At 34.2% G+C, this 17,352-nt stretch overlaps 1 protein-coding gene across 6 annotated transcripts in view; it reads right to left on the reverse strand.

Annotated features, from left to right (window-relative positions):
* The window catches only part of myo9ab (myosin IXAb), an 80,884-nt gene extending 64,349 nt beyond the window's left edge, over positions 1-16,535 (reverse strand). For 2 of the 6 annotated variants that reach the window (XM_089127711.1, XM_089127710.1), the window contains exons 1-2: positions 16,367-16,535; positions 5,522-5,625 (exon numbers count right to left, since the gene is read on the reverse strand). In XM_089127711.1, coding sequence (XP_088983837.1) covers positions 5,522-5,556 — 35 coding nt within the window. In that variant the 5' untranslated portion in view covers positions 5,557-5,625; positions 16,367-16,535. Of the gene's footprint in view, positions 1-547; positions 852-5,521; positions 5,626-16,366 lie in introns of those variants that run through there. The other 4 variants (XM_039647996.2, XM_039647993.2, XM_089127712.1 and 1 more) reach the window with 3 other exon arrangements.
* Between the last annotated feature and the right edge of the window lie 817 nt (positions 16,536-17,352).

The raw sequence follows: 17,352 nt of genomic DNA on the forward strand, positions 1-17,352 counted from the left end.
TTAAAGCACTAAACTTACTACCTGGAAATAAATAAAAACTAATACTAAAATAAACATTATTTACACCTAAATAGCAACATTAAATAAAAACAGCACATAACATGACTAAAACAAACAAAATGTACATGTAAATAAAAATATATAGAATCAAAGATGCTTCAACACACACATACACACACAGACACACACACACACACACACACACACACACACATATATATATAGTCTTTTCAGTCTTTCCATATTGAATTGTTAAAAACGTACAAATATCATAATGCATAAAGCAAATACTTTCAGATGATAGTCTTCAGTTTTACGAGAGCAATCAAGCATTTTAAAACCCCTTATAAGACAAAATAAATCAGCGTCACATGATCATAAATCACAAAAATCTACATTACCTAAGCACTGCATGTACGATACACACTCTGAGAAACGTTATTCACACACTCTGACAGTTCTGGCTCTCTAAGCACACAGCGACCCCTCGTCTGACAGTTGTAGCTAAAGGAACACGCGTTGAGAAGATGCTCAGGAACACTCTTACCCGTCGAGCTGGAGCGTCACGACAGGCATGGACACACACTCGAGGAGGAACGTCTCATGGTCTCCTCGAGGTCACAGGATCCCACTCAAGCCTCGAGCCTTCAAACGCTGGCATTCCTGAGCTCGGGAACACACACGTACGCGCAAATACACACACAGGAGATCCTGCTCGTCTGGGTTTGATCCTTATAAGGTGAAGATCCCGAATCCCTCAGAGTCCGAGACAAAACGCATCTAAACCCTGCATTCAGATCTTTAATGGAGACTGAGACCCTTCTGCTGCTGTCCCAGACTCCAGACGCATGTACGTGTGTGTGTGTGTGGGGGGGTTTGGCAGCTGTGGTGGAGGAGAGGGGGTGGAGGAAATGCAACGAGGGGGAGGGGAGAGAGAGCCTGTTATTTCCTGAAACGCGCAAGAGAGAGAGAGAGAATCATATGGACAAAGAGGGGAAAAGAACAACGCTTTCATATGGACAAACACACACACACACATCTGCTCTAATGCACTCAAGAGGATACAGATGTTGTTGATGTTTGTGTACTGGGTTAAACTTCCTCTAATATATATACACACATACATACAGTATACTCACACACACTCTAACACACACTCACACACACACACACACACTCACACACACTCGAACACACATAGAAGAAAAGGTTCTATATAGAATCTTCCAGGGTTCCATCAGCCGCTTCATATTTAGAATCTTCCATCATGGGATAAATGTATGTATATTTGTTACGTAATACAATATGTTCACGTAATACAATTGCAGCATCACTTCATTTCTCAGTCTGAAAGGCTTAGTTTGAAGATTCTCTCTCTTAACCCCGCCTTTCCGAAAGCCTGATTGGTCAGACGGCCCAGTCCGTCGTGATTGGTCGACCGCATACAATGCACATTGGAAACGAAACGCCTATTCCTCAGCACATGTTTCTCAATCTAAACTTCCTCTTGCGGCATCTCTTCTCTTCTCTGATGACGAGGGCGGGGCTATAACCTGTCACTCACATGAGATCAGCCAATAGCAAACCATCCGAACAATTCCACACAGACTAAATCACATTAAACTTACGAATAAACTCAGATTAATATCCACGCTGTTGAAATAGTGGAACTTTCTGCAGATCAATTTTGAGTTGGTGGTGATTAATTAAAGATTAATGGCAGGCGCAAATTGTGATGATCATGATTAAGAACGCATTTTGTGAACTAGCAATAAAGCTTGTTCAAATTACCAAATTAAACTAAACTAAATTAAAGTTAGTTTAAACGACTTTTTAAATGACAGAGTGGCTGTAGTTATGACTAATTATTTGGATGATCCATGTATTTATGTTTAATGTTTTTTCATGTCTGTACTTTTGTGAATTGTGCTGCTGCCTGTCTTGGCCAGGACACACTTGGAAAAGAGACTTTTAATCTCAACGAGTTTTCTTCTGGTTAAATAAAAGGTATATATAAAGCCTGATAGAAAATACTACACAAATTATAAAATGCTTATTTTGAGCATCATGTGTCCTTCACTGAAATGCAATTCCTAGAATGCATAAAGTAAAGGTAAAATAAAAAATAAATTAAATAAAATGATTTTTTTTAAATAAATAAATTATATATATAATATATATCATATATATGATATATTAAAATAAATAAATAAATATATATATATATATATATATATATATATTTTTTTTTTTTAAATGCATTTTATTTATTTATTTTATGAGCGACTCATCACCGGTGTCCTGATGCTTCCCGTTAGACCCGTGAGGACACAAGGCTGAAACGAGAGTCCAGCATCTGTGAACACAAGCCCTGCTGTCGCTCTCGAATGAGCAGATCAATAACGGCAGAATAATCAGCCCATTAGACGACACTTACGGGAAATGCACACGCCAGATCCAGACGCTCCCCTGAACACGAGACCTCAGTATCCAGCAATAAAGCCACAAGTGTTGAGTTATGGGGCTGAACTGATGCATGAAACAGAGAATATAGTGAATTCTGCTTTAATGACAGCCTCTCTCATGATGACTGTACAGTAACGCCCGTTAGTTCAATAGTTAATTAAATAAATGTTTTCTTAGTAAACACCACGGCACTATGAAGTCAGATGATAATCACACAGTACTTTGAAATATATCATGCCTTTATAATCACTTATTTCTGAATATGGACTATTGCAGTGCCCTATAAATACTGCACCATGGTACATTTTAATACATACAACTATATCATACCACAACCTTAAAAACTACAGTGACATAAATCAAATTAAAGTGACATCAGCATGATGGATGATATTCTAACGCTCAGATGCGAGATCAAGGAAAAGGAGGCGTTCAATAATTCAGGAATGACCTCAGTGCAGCTGCGGATATAAATGTGGCGCTTCACATTGATCTGTAATTTATACGTTCATTATTCGTCCTCATGGTTCCTGCGTTTAATAGATTCTGTAGCTCTAATTATAATTCTACAAGCATGTTCTGCTTTCGCTCGTTTGACACGGCTGCTGCTAACACAGGAACAAATCATCTTTCTTTGTGCCAATTAGTACCAGTGCAATGCATTCTGGGCTATCAGCAAAGAATACATGCAATGCAGTAGTGTATTACTTTTAGTGCACTAGGAGTAGTGTATTGGGTCGATTGATTTAACAAACTTTTTTAATTTAATGCCTTTCAAAACTGACAAGCATAGATTAGTGATCGGATGACATCATTTTATCCTAAGCCAATCCAAAGCTCTATTGCTCCTGATTGGACGACGTCATTATAGCCTCAGCCAATACAAAGCTCTATTGCTCCTGATTGGACGACGTCATTATAGACTCAGCCAATCCCAAGGTCTACTTCTCCTGATTGGACGACGTCATTATAGTCTCAGCCAATCCCAAGCTCTAATCCTCCTGACTGGACGACATCATTATAGCCTCAGCCAATCCCAAGCTCTATTACTCCTGATTGGACGACATCATTGTAGCCTCAGCCAATTCCAAGCTCTATTACTCCTGATTGGACGACATCATTGTAGCCTCAGCCAATTCCAAGGTCTACTTCTCCTGATTGGACGACGTCATTATAATCTCAGCCAATCCCAAGCTCTATTGCTCCTGATTGGACGACGTCATTATAGACTCAGCCAATACAAAGCTCTATTGCTCCTGATTGGACGACGTCATTATAGCCTCAGCCAATCCCAAGCTCTATTCCTCCTGACTGGACAACATCATTATAGTCTCAGCCAATCCCAAACTCTATTCCTCTGGATTGGACGACGTCATTATAGCCTCAGCCAATCCCAAGCTCTATTGCTCCTGATTGGACAACGTCATTATAACCTCAGCCAATCCCAAGCTCTATTACTCCTGATTGGACAACGTCATTATAGCCTCAGCCAATACAAAGCTCTATTGCTCCTGATTGGACGACATCATTATAGCCTCAGCCAATCCCAAGCTCTATTCCTCCGATTTAACCAATGAAACGCTCCTACGACTTCAGACCCTCATTGAAAACACTAAACACCCAGAAAGAATAAAAAGGCATTTCCAATTCCATTTTACATGTACATTATTAACAGCAATTATTAATAAAAACATAAGTGATGTAGACCATTAATATACTTTGATGTGGTAAGCGAGAGAAACAGGAGGTGGATTTGCTTCACAGCAGGACGTTTTCTCTGACAGTTACAGAAGAGGAAATATGAAAGATCACGTGTGACACAAATGAAATATGAAATCTCAGCGTGTGTGCTGGTGTTAAAAACAAAAGCCAAGAAAAGAACATGAACAAGTCATATTTTATCTCAAAATAAAAACAAACATAATTTAGGATCATTATTTTTGTAGTATGAAATTACAAATATTATATTATTATTATATTATTGTAAGTGTTGTGCAACCAAAATATAATTTATTTTAAAATGAAAATTCAATAATTATTTTAATATCATTTAAATTACAATTATAATTTAATAATAAAAAAAAATGTTTTTTTCAGGACATGATTGTGAAATGAAATACCATCTTTGTCATACAATAAGAAACATTTCCCGGTCACTGAACAGTCAGAAAGAGTTGAAACAGAGACAAACACACGTTCAGATCCTAACAGTGACTGTCCGGAATAATACACTCGTGTTCCAGAGATGAACTCTGACAACGGCCTGCAGACTTCATCATGAAGACGCTTCGCTCTCGCTGTGAATGAAGCCAAACGTGAAGCGGCACAACGCTTGTGTGTGGATGAAAGGCTAAAGAAAGAGTCTGCACTCGTCTGGATCAAACTCATGCAGCCGTATGGAGAAGAGCAGCACGAGTGACGGGCCAATCTCAAGCAAACAGGCTGGATTCAACTCCATTTGCCCCATAAATAAATAAATAAATAAATAAATAAATAATGATCATTTTTATATATATAAATTCTATATAAAATTCTATATAATTTATATATATATATATATATCATACATATACGTTAATGTGTATGTATATTACATACATATATATTAAATAGAAATGTAAACAAATAAAATAAAAAATAAGATATAATAAGTAAATTAATATAAATACATAGCATAATATAAAATTGTATATGCCAAATAAATTATGAGTTTAAGTAACTAAGTATGTAAAATAAGTAAATAATATAAATATAGATAGAAAATAAGAATTAAGAATATATGTAAATAAATATATAAAAAGTGGATATAAATAACTAAATGTATAAGAATTTAAGTAAAAAAATGTAATAAATAAAGTAAATAAATAGAGTAAATAAAATAACAATAAAGATATAATGAATATAAATAATAAAATATTATAAATAAAATAGAAAATATAAATTAAAAATGAATATAAGTAAGTGCATATATAAAATAGGTTTAAAAAAATAAAAAAGCCCATTTTAATAAAAAGAATTCTCTTAACATTGTGAAATGTGATTAGATGAGATTTACCCAGCATGCAGTGTGACTGAAGTCCTCAAGGTCATGAAGCATCGGAAAGAGAAAACACTGGCTGTCTTCCTCACGCCGCTCACACACACTCCAGAAATCTGCTTCTACACACACACACACAAACACACTCATAAACACTGAGATCACTAGACAGAAACAGGAGGAATGCCACCAAACCAGACTTCTGAACTCTGAGCCCACGCTTCATTCATTGTCTCGGAGACAACAGAGAGAAATCCCAAAGCTATTCTCCAGAAGACAACACGTATCTGTTATCATCCTTAAAGTCAGGCAATGACTTCAAATCAGCCACAAAACTGCCATCATGACTATTAAGATGGACACGTGTCCATTTGTTTTCAACGTGTTGAGATCGTGTTGCTTTCGTTCTCATGAACTCAACAGTTTTTATAGTTTGAGTTCAACACAAACTCATTGTCCTCCCTTAAACTGCAGAGATCTCTCTGACGCTTGTTCATCTTCCGAGAACGAGAACATCACATCCTCTGGAGAGTTTCACTTCTGCTCCAGACGAAGCTCTGTGGATCGCTGTTTTCTTCCTTCCAACTGAATTGATCTCACAACACACTTCACATTATTTCAGTTCATGCATTAAAGCAATTCTTTCTTTCACAGGACCTTTTACTTTTCTGTTTCAATTTTATAGGTATTGGACGATATATGTTTAGTTTTAATGTTATCGGTATTGGTGGATATATGTTCAGTTTTAATTTTATCGGTATCGTACGATGTTCAGTTTTAATTTTATCGGTATTGGTGGATATATGTTCAGTTTTAATTTTATCGGTATCGGACGATATGTTCAGTTTTATGTTATCGGTGGATATATGTTCAGTTTTAATTTTATCGGTACCGTACGATGTTCAGTTTTAATGTTATCGGTATTGGTGGATATATGTTCAGTTTTAATTTTATTGATATCGTACGATGTTCAGTTTTAATGTTATCGGTATTGGTGGATATATGTTCAGTTTTAATTTTATTGATATCGTACGATGTTCAGTTTTAATGTTATCGGTATTGGTTGATATGTTCAGTTTTAATGTTATCGGTATTGGTGGCTATATGTTCAGTTTTAATTTTATCGGTATCGGACGATATATGTTCAGTTTTATGTTATCGGTATTGGTGGATATATGTTCAGTTTTAATTTTATCGGTCTCAGACGATATGTTCAGTTTTATGTTATTGGACGATATATGTTCAGTTTTAATGTTATCGATATCGTACGATGTTCAGTTTTAATGTTATCGGTATTGGTTGATATGTTCAGTTTTAATGTTATCGGTATTGGTGGCTATATGTTCAGTTTTAATGTTATCGATATCGTACGATGTTCAGTTTTAATGTTATCGGCATTGGTGGATATATGTTCAGTTTTAATTTTATCGGTATCGGTTGATATGTTCAGTTTTAATGTTATCGGTATTGGTGGCTATATGTTCAGTTTTAATTTTATCGGTATCGTACGATGTTCAGTTTTAATGTTATCGACATTGGTGGATATATGTTCAGTTTTAATTTTATCGGTATCGGACAATATATGTTCAGTTTTAATGTTATCGGTAGATATATGTTAGTTTTAATTTTATCGGTATCGGACGATATATGTTCAGTTTTAATGTTATCGGTATCAGTTGATATGTTCAGTTTTAATTTTATCGGTATCGTACGATTTTCATTTTTAATGTTATCGGTATTAAAACTGATAACATTTTTGATTTTATCAGTATCGGACGATATATGTTCAGTGTTAATGTTATACCGGTTCAATTTTAATTTTATCGGTATCAGTCGTTATATGTTCAGTTTTAATTTTATTGGTATCGGTCTGAAAAGAAAATTCGAAAATCTGAGGCGCTTCAGATGCGCTCTGTTCAACATGATGGTTTTGAATTGCTTGAAATATGTTTGAAATCACTTAAAAAAAAGGAAAATACAGTTCATGTGCAACATGTGCAGCAAGTGTGTCATATCGGCTACATAAAATTATCATGATAACATTATAATTGTGTGCTTGAGACATGATGAGACTTGTTTTTGTAATCAGGCTCTCAAATTATAAAAAAAATTTGGATTTAGATGCATCAGCCAATATATCAGTTATCGTCTTTCAAATATAATGAATTATCGGTTATCGGTTTTGCCAAAAAATTTCATATTGGTGCATCCCTGGTTTTTCAGATATTAAAAATGTTTTTGATGTTATATTACAGGTTCTTCAGAACAATGTTTTGGTTTCTGGCTTCTTTAAAACACCAGGATATAATTGATCTTCTAAAGAGAGAGAAAAAAAAAATCACAACCCATTTTATGTCCATTATGTGATATTTCTGAGAACAACAGGATGTGAAGAAAAGAAGGAGAAAAGTGTGTAGTGGGAAGAAAAAGTCATTTTCAAGTTCATCTCGACTTTAAAGAGGTTATGCTGTCGCTTCAGGCTGTACAAATCATCTTTGCCTCCAACAGGAGCCTTTAAAGAGTCTGTTCTAGATAATCAAACATGGACGACGCATTTCTCCGTCTCACTTTCCTCCCTGTAACGCACTGACTGTATCCCTGCTGTCCTCAGATGATCTGTGGTGTCGTATATCAGAGGATCTGCAGCTCGCCACATCTTCTGAAAACAGGACTTCTGAAAACCCTCATCTATGAGCATCTCGTCATTACCAGGAAGAACACAAACAACAACAACACTTCATATAACAATAACACACCAATAAACCAAAATATATATACTTTCATCCATGAATTATTAGACTATTTACCATAATTTTTTTATTTCAAAAAGTTATATATTATAACAATAATGTAATTTATTACAATAAAAAAAATACAATTATATATAAATATTTTTTAAATTATTATTTAAATGTCATTTTAATTTTATTATTATATTTATTAAATAAAAAATAAAATTATATATAGTTTTATATTTAAATTGTATTTTAATATATACATATATATATATATATATATATATATATATATACACAGAGAGAGATTTAAAATAAAGAATTATAATATTTTAATAATTCAATTATAATTATTAAACTACTTATTAATAAATTAATTATATTAAAAAATAAATATTATATTTTTTATAACCTGCAGGCGTAAAATTATCAACAAGAATAATTGACCGTGTTTTACACACTGGCCTTTATGCTAAACCGGTTTAATTATGTAAAACAGGAAATTTGACTCACTTTTTTATTATCATTAACTGTCTATGTGAGAAATAGTAACAGTAATGCTTAAACAAAACGCCCCTAATATTCCCATGATGCATCAGGATAACCTCTGCCGGATAACAGGAACTCTTCAGGAACGCATTAAGAAATAAAAACGATCAACATTCACTGCATTCTCACTCAAGTCAACAATATCCAATAGTGAATAAAAAAAAACAAACAATAAATGTAGGTCAGTCCAATCTATTTATAACACACAGAAACCACAATGACCTTCATCTTTCAGAAGCGTCTGATCCCGGGAATAACACACACGACACCTAGAAACAATCCCATAACTCCTGAACGAGTGTGAAGGAACGGAGATGGAGGAGGAGTGTGTGGCCTGAGAGACACCACAGCGTTCACCATGACGCATGCACACACACTGTGTTATTTCGGTACTATTTGCATACTATTATTCAGAATCAGATTTTGAATTAGCTTTTATATTTCATTGTCATTTACTTATGTGCATTTGTCATAGTTTCCATTTAGTTTTAATTAATCTTTAGTCCAGTTTTATTAATTTGAGCATTTCAGCTTGAAGTTAGTAACACCTCTAATTTTCTTTTTTTTGTTGTTGTTGTTGTTTAAGTTCTTCATTTAACATTTATATATTTTAATAACCAAAAACTATTCTAACTGTTTTATTAAACAAAAACAACAACAACATTAGAGCTGCACAATTCTAGATAAACAGATTAATTATTATGTTTTTGTTTTGGTCAAAATAGAATCTCCAATGTTTCTGAAGAGACAAAAACATTCAATTAATTTGAATTTCAACGTCAATAATTTTATTACTGGATAAATCAGCATTTTTCTTTTTACGAATCTCTTGAATGACTGATTCAATGACGAATATATTTATTAGTCACTTGCAATCAATAATATCGTTATTTGAAGAATCACATTCCCTTCAAATCGTGATCGCTAGCGTCGACGTCAGTGTTTATATCCGAACTTTATCGCAGTACGTCCATAATAATCTGAACTACTGTAACACAGAAAGATTAATCGTGCAGCTATAAACAACAGTGGTTTACAATTAATATCACTTTAAAAGCAAATGAAATTAAACGTTTAGTTTAAATATTCTTCCAAACTTCAACCCGGCCACCTAGCAACCACTCAAAGCACCCTAGCAACCACTCAAACAACTACTCAAAGCACCCTAGCAATGCCCTAAAACTATCCACAACAACCACAAAGCAAACAGACACATTCTCTGAATAAAATGAAAAAAAAAAATTATATATATATATATATATTTTTTTTTTTTATTACAGCTCAAACCCTGCAATCTCACACAGATTATATTCAACATCAATTCAGTTTAATCTGGTGGGAAATGAACATAGTCATTATATCAGCCCTCTTCAGAGAGCCAGGGACTATCAGTGAACAGAATTACACACACTCCATTTAACTCTAAAGGATGCAGTCATTAGGGTTAAAAGACACACACACACACTAGCACAAACATCTGCATTCAATGAGGATTTGCCCCAGGGCATGATGGGTCGCCACTGAGGGGGGAATCTCACGAGGAAACACACATACACACACACACGACTTCAACAATATTCAGATGATTATTCAGGTCAACATGAGGAAGAGAAGCAGTGACGATCCGATTACAGCCTTCTAAAATAGTTATTATTAATATGATGAATTCTGCATCACAATCAGGAAATAAGAGCTTTAAAAGGAACAGATTACCTGGAAAAAATGGGTTTAAAAAGAAAAACACATCATATCTCTGACAGGAAGAAAAGAAACTCAACTTTGAAACATTACACAATCCAACGCAGCAGAAAAATGATGAAACTTCCTCTAAAACACAACTGATCTTCAGTAACATGAACACACACACAAATCCTCCTCTAACAGCAACATCTCGTCCAAACGCCAGAAATACTTACAAATTAATCTACAATCTTCCAGAAAAACCGCACATCATCCCGACAGCATCCGTGTTCTTCACCAGCTATAATCACCTGTCAATCAAAACTTATGAACCGCCATGAGAAAACATTCCACATATTCCAAATAGAATGTTTTCCAGCCTGAGGTTCCAAAGTTCTTCTAAACGCGTCGCCTGTCACACAGACACAGGAAGACATACTGAGATATCATAATTCATGAATGTTGCTTGGCCTCATTTTTAACGCTTTAACACATAACTTTGGGTCTTGACCGTCATTGTTTATCACAATCTTCTCATTATTCCTCAGACAATATTAGGGAAAAATACATAAAAGATAGTAGAGATAAAATAAAGGGATAAAAAAAAAGAATGATTTCTGAAGGATCATGTGACACTGAAAAAAAAAAAAAAAATTAGTAGAGATGCACGATATATCGGCCACCAGAGTTTTTTTCAGAATTTTATAATTGTGTGTTTGAGAAATGGGATTAATGGTGAGACTTCAGTTTCTCAGGCTCTCAAAAATCATGGAAAAATTTGGATTTATTGGCCAAATTATCGGTTTTCAAATGTAAAGAATTATCGGTTATCGGTATAGGCCAAAATGTTTATATTTTCCCTAAAAGAAAATCTGTTTTCAAATATTTTCTAGTAAAACGTGTATGGGGTCACTAGTGACCCGAGGATTGCAATATACTTTTATAAATTTACTATAAAATAAATGGTGGTAATCAAATGAAGACATAAAACATTAAAAGTAATTTAATGAACTTTTGATTCCGTGACATTATACTGTAAATTCTATCTCTATGACTGTATTCGATGATTCCGTCCGCGTTCAAATGGCCTAAACGAAATAAACAAACAGTAGAACATTGATTCATGGCAGTGATTCGAATCTTTTGAATCGGTTCAACTGTTTGAATCTTTCACTGGATGATCTTAACGGCACATTCTGATCCACATCAAGCAGGATCGCTGCACAAACACACACTGTGAATGCAGTAAAAGCAGGATCTTTCATGTCGTCGGTGTGCAGTAATGAATGTGTCTCACAGAGCTGCAAACACAGGCTAATGCGCAGCGCTTTAGTTGTGTAAGCGTTTGATCTGAACATCACAGATGGAGAAATGTGGGAGTCGGGAAGTGTTTGATGCTGTCGTCTTCAGTTGACCTGCACCAGCTCATCTGCATGAGAACACCTGAAGATGAAGAACCTCTCAGGAACACATGTACATCCAGCTGAAGTGTGCGCACATCTAACAGAGGACTGATACTGTGACTCTTTCTATTGGACACTTCACAGACCTGTCTAAATAAATACAAATAATACAAGTACAATTAAATAATAATAATAAGTAATAATAACTAAAATAATAATAACACTTTTTTTTTAAATAATAAGAATTTTATTATATTTTATTAAATATAACAAAATATATTTAAATTATTATAATATTGTATTATATTATATTATCTTTTATTTTATTATATTTATTAGAATAAAAAGTACAATATTTTATATATATATATATATATATAGATATCAAGTATTGTAATTTTTATTTTATAAAATATAATAAAATAAAAGATAATATAATACAATAATAATTATTTTATTTATATTAAATTTGAAATAATTTTATATATATATATATATATAAATTATTGTATTAACTTCAAAAAATTAATATGTGTTGTTATTTTCAATATTACATTCAATAAACGGGTATAATAAAATATTCTCTGATATATGTCTGATTACACAAGACTACATAACATAAAATATAATTTAAAATATAAATGTACCATAAAACATAAAAATACGAAAACAAATTAAATCATATATTTAGATTTATAGTCATTCTTGTTCAGCAGTATAAAATATGCTCAGATATTTAAATGTCTGAAAACACACGATTATGTTATATAAATATTGTAATTTTAATTATGAAATGTATTCAATAAAAATACATTAACAAATTAGATATAATATTCCATTTAATATGATTTATTATATTTCTATTTACAGTCATTCTAGTTCTGCAGTTAAATATTATGTTCTTGTTAAGTATTTCTATTAAAAGGTATAGATAATATGCTCTTAAGTCTCTGAAATATAAAATATATAAACAAATTTAACATAATAGAACATTTATATTTATAGTCTTACTCATTCTTGTTTGGCAGTAGTAACTTTGTTATTCTGATGTTATTTAATCGTTTTGTATTGTAAAAAGCACTATATAAATAAATGTTTTGTTGACTTGATTAACAAAGAATATAAAACATTTTAATTGCATTTGAGCATTTTTCATCAGGCTTTTGGGAAACTGGGTTGGACTAGAGCAGCAATTCAAGGTTACTGAAAGACGTCGCAGTGACCATCCGTGTGTGTGTGAGTGAGAGAGAGAGAGAGTGTGTGTGTGAGTAAATATATGAAACATCACTAGATATTGAGCAGAGCCGACAGTTCAAGAGCTTCCATGAGGAAATGATGATCAGAAACCCGAACAACACGTTACTAATGTAGACCCAAACGTTACATTACTAAACACACACTCATCCGATGAGGCGACGGATTCAGCACAATCACACACTCCTGACCCCGACACAGTTAAACACACCCCTGATCCAGACACGTTTAACACACACTCCTGATCCGACTGTTAAAGACACACTCCTGACCCCGACACAGTTAAACACACACTCCTGACTCCTGGAGGAAGCGTCTCGGCTGCTAATCAAATAACAGAGCCTAATGAAGAACCGGCTTAATTTGATCAATCTCATCATGGTCTTTTAGAGACAGTTTATATTTATTGTGCTTGAGTTTGTCTTGAATTCACGTCACAATCTGAATCTTAAAGTCAGATTTCATCTGAAAATGCTCAAAATATATTATTTAATTATATGAAACAAACATTTAATTTTATATATTTTTTATCTTCATGCTAAAATAATTCTGATAAATAATTCTGATGATAGATAAATAAACACACAAACATAAAAATAAAATAAATAAATGCACAAAGAAATAGTATAATATAATAATAAATAACGTATTTTATCTATCAGAATTATTCTTATAGAACAAAAAAAGAAACTGAGGCCTATTTTGGGATTAATAAATAGTAGATTAATAAATAGATAAATTACGGACGAGTGGACTTAATTGTAATTTCAGTGAGAAAGTTAATATTTAATTAAATTATTTATGTATTAAATATAATTATGTATTAAAAGTATTAAATTAAAGCATGAAATCCAGTACCTTTCATTTGTAAAGCAGTTTGCTCACCAGCTCGTCTAATAAACAGGAATTACAACATGATTTCAGAATAGTCATTTCATATTAATTCATTTCACAGCTGAAATATATATATATATATATATATATATATATATATATATATCATTTACATGACTGATACACTAACAGTATTCTCCCATTATCATCAACAAGCATCAATACAGCAGCCATGAAGAAGTGATGATTATAATCTGTGAATTAGTTTGTTGCATCATTTTATTCCACAGAGAGCGAATCAAAGCCCGGCGTCAGTGTTAATCCGAACAGAAGTCATGAACACACACACACACACTGTAATTGTGTGTTTGAGACGTGGCTTTAAATGTTGAGACTTTTGTTTTTTTAATCAGGCTCTCAAAAATTATATCAAAAAATTGGATTTAGATTTATCAGCCAATATACCGGTTATAATATTGGCTTTCAAATATAAAGAGTTACAGACTAAAGGGCAAAAATTGTAATAACATTGCACCAATATAACCCAAGTTTTCCCATGATGCATTGCAGGAAAAGTGATGCGTTCTCATCAGGAGTCATTTGAGGTGAGAACTGCACACGTTCATATCCCAAACATTCAAATCAGGCTAACTGGAAGTGAACACTCATATACTTCTTCATTTGTCAACAGTCACACACGAAAACTGATACAGAAACCGGTTCTACTAGAGCATGACAGCGACTACTACCAGCTCCCCATGATGCTTTGCATTAACAGCAAAATTCAACGGAATAAAACCCTCCTACAACCAGGCCACCGTCGTTATGAAACACAATAATCCATATCGGCTTTAATGGATTTGAGTTATGAAGAGCTCACAGCTCGACACCCCCATCGCGTTGGCTCCTAAACATCTTTAACTCAGTGAAAATGGATTATATTCGTGTTTACTCGAGCCGGCACAATCCCAAATCATCAAGACGACGTCTAATTAGTCGACATGATCGAAAACACTCAACTTTTCCCAGGAAAACACTGAACAAATGAGTTATTGATGTGCCAGCAATCGTGACCAGAAACCATTTATGAACTCTACTCACTATGTAGGCAGTTCTCTATGATGACTATAGTGCTGTCTAAGTAGGCAACACACTGTTTTCAAGCTATGACGCTCTAGAAAGCTCAATAGAGTTTAATGGCCATAAAAGGTCCTAAATGATGTCTGACAAAGTTTCAGGCGCTCTATGCTGTCTACAATCCAGGCAGCTTTCTATGATGCCTACAATGCGGTCTATGTAGATTTTAAGAGTATAATGCTCATAAATGATGTCTAGCTAAACAGCCCACTAGATTTTTATACTATGAGGTGCAAAAATGGCGTCTAGAAAGGCAGTTTATAGGTTTTTGAGACTATGATGCTCAAAATGCTGTCTAGATCGAAAGCTTGCTTGATTTTAAGGCTATGATGCACATGCTGTCTAGCTAGGGAGCTGACTAAACAAGCAGCTTTCTGTGATACCCCTAAAATGCTGCCTACATTTTAAGGGTATAATTCTCATAAATGCTGCCTAGCTAAACGGCCCACTAGATGTTGATACTATGAGGTGCAAAAATGATGTCTAGATAGGCAGCTTACAAGGTTTTTGAGACTATGATGCCTAAAAAGCTATGATATTTAGTGCAGTCTATAAACAGCCATAGATTTTGATGCAAATCCAGGCAGTTTAAGTAGGCAGCTCACTAGCTTTCAAAAACGGACCCTAGGTAGTCTGCACACTTGATTTAAGGGTACATAAATGCTGTCTAGATAAAACGAACCACACGATTTTGAAAACATGATGTCCAAATCGATGTCTGCACTTGGTTTTGAGACACAGGTGTGTCTAGTAGACTGACACTCATATAATTGCATTTAAAAGACAATGAAGTTAAACATGTAATATTGCTTTCATGTAACATCTCCTCTATTACTGCACTATGATTGACAGCCTTCTACGATGCGAAAAAGCATATAGAAAAATCACTACATGTTAGTATAAGGCCCATAGATGCCGTCTAGGTAAACAGCACACTCGATTTTGATACTAATTGATTGCCATCACGCTGTCTATCTAGTCAACTCACAGGGTTTTGAGCTTATTGATTAATATGTCGACTGGCACTTATATTCGCATGCATTGAATACATGCAACATGATTATTTAAGAATGCACTCATTCATAAGTGTCATTGCACGCATGTTTTTTGCATCGCTCATGAATGCAGACTCGAGACTCCCAGATCCAACTAAACAAAGACAAACCCAACAATCTGAACCAGGGCACGTAAACACATTCAGAATCGAGACAGAAAACACATCCGAAGCACATTTCTGCGTCAAACGTGTTTCGGATCGCGTCGCGTCTTACCTGCGCGTTGTATCTCTACTGACGCCCGCGTCCGTGTGTCCGCATTTCCCCGCTCCTGCTGTCACTGAACACACGCCGCAGTCAATGCTCGTTTTTCTTGTTAATCCCTTTGAACGCTCGCGTTGTGCGAGAGGAGACGCCGCGCGGTCATCAATGTCACTTGATCAGTAGGAGCGCGCGCGGTCGTGGAAGCGCGTCCCCGTGACCGATAATCACTGTGCGGTGACGTGAACGAGAGGCGGGGGCGCGCGCGAGTGGGAGAGTATTAACTCTATGATAATGACTGTCATAATACTGATGATGTGTGTTAGGTTGCCTAATATAGCCTACATCGAGAACGAAATGAATTAAGTGTTATTAGATCTATCTATCTATCTATCTATCTATCTATCTATCTATCTATCTATCTATCTATCTATCTATCTATCTATCTATCTATCTATCTATCTATCTATCTATCTATCTATCTACATGCCTGTCTGTCTGTCTGTCTGTCTCTATCTATCTATCTATCTATCTATCTATCTATCTATCTATCTATCTATCTATCTATCTATCTATCTATCTATCTATCTATCTATCTATCTATCTATCTATCTCTCTATCTATCATCTATCTATCTATCTATCTATCTATCTATCTATCTATCTATCTATCTATCTATCTATCTATCTACATGCCTGTCTGTCTGTCTGTCTGTCTGTCTCTATCTATCTATCTATCTATCTATCTATCTATCTATCTATCTATCTATCTATCTATCTATCTATCTATCTATCTATCTCTCTATCTATCATCTATCTATCATCTATCTATCTATCTATCTATCTATCTATCTATCTATCTATCTATCTATCTATCTACATGCCTGTCTGTCTGTCTGTCTGTCTGTCTGTCTCTATCTATCTATCTATCTATCTATCTATCTGTCTGTCTGTCTCTATCTACAAGTCTGTCTCTATCTAACTATCTATCTATCTATCTAT

The sequence above is a fragment of the Pimephales promelas genome, chromosome 25, assembly GCF_988280905.1.
Source record: "Pimephales promelas chromosome 25, fPimPro1.hap1.1, whole genome shotgun sequence".
NCBI classification, from domain to species: Eukaryota; Metazoa; Chordata; class Actinopteri; order Cypriniformes; family Leuciscidae; genus Pimephales; species Pimephales promelas.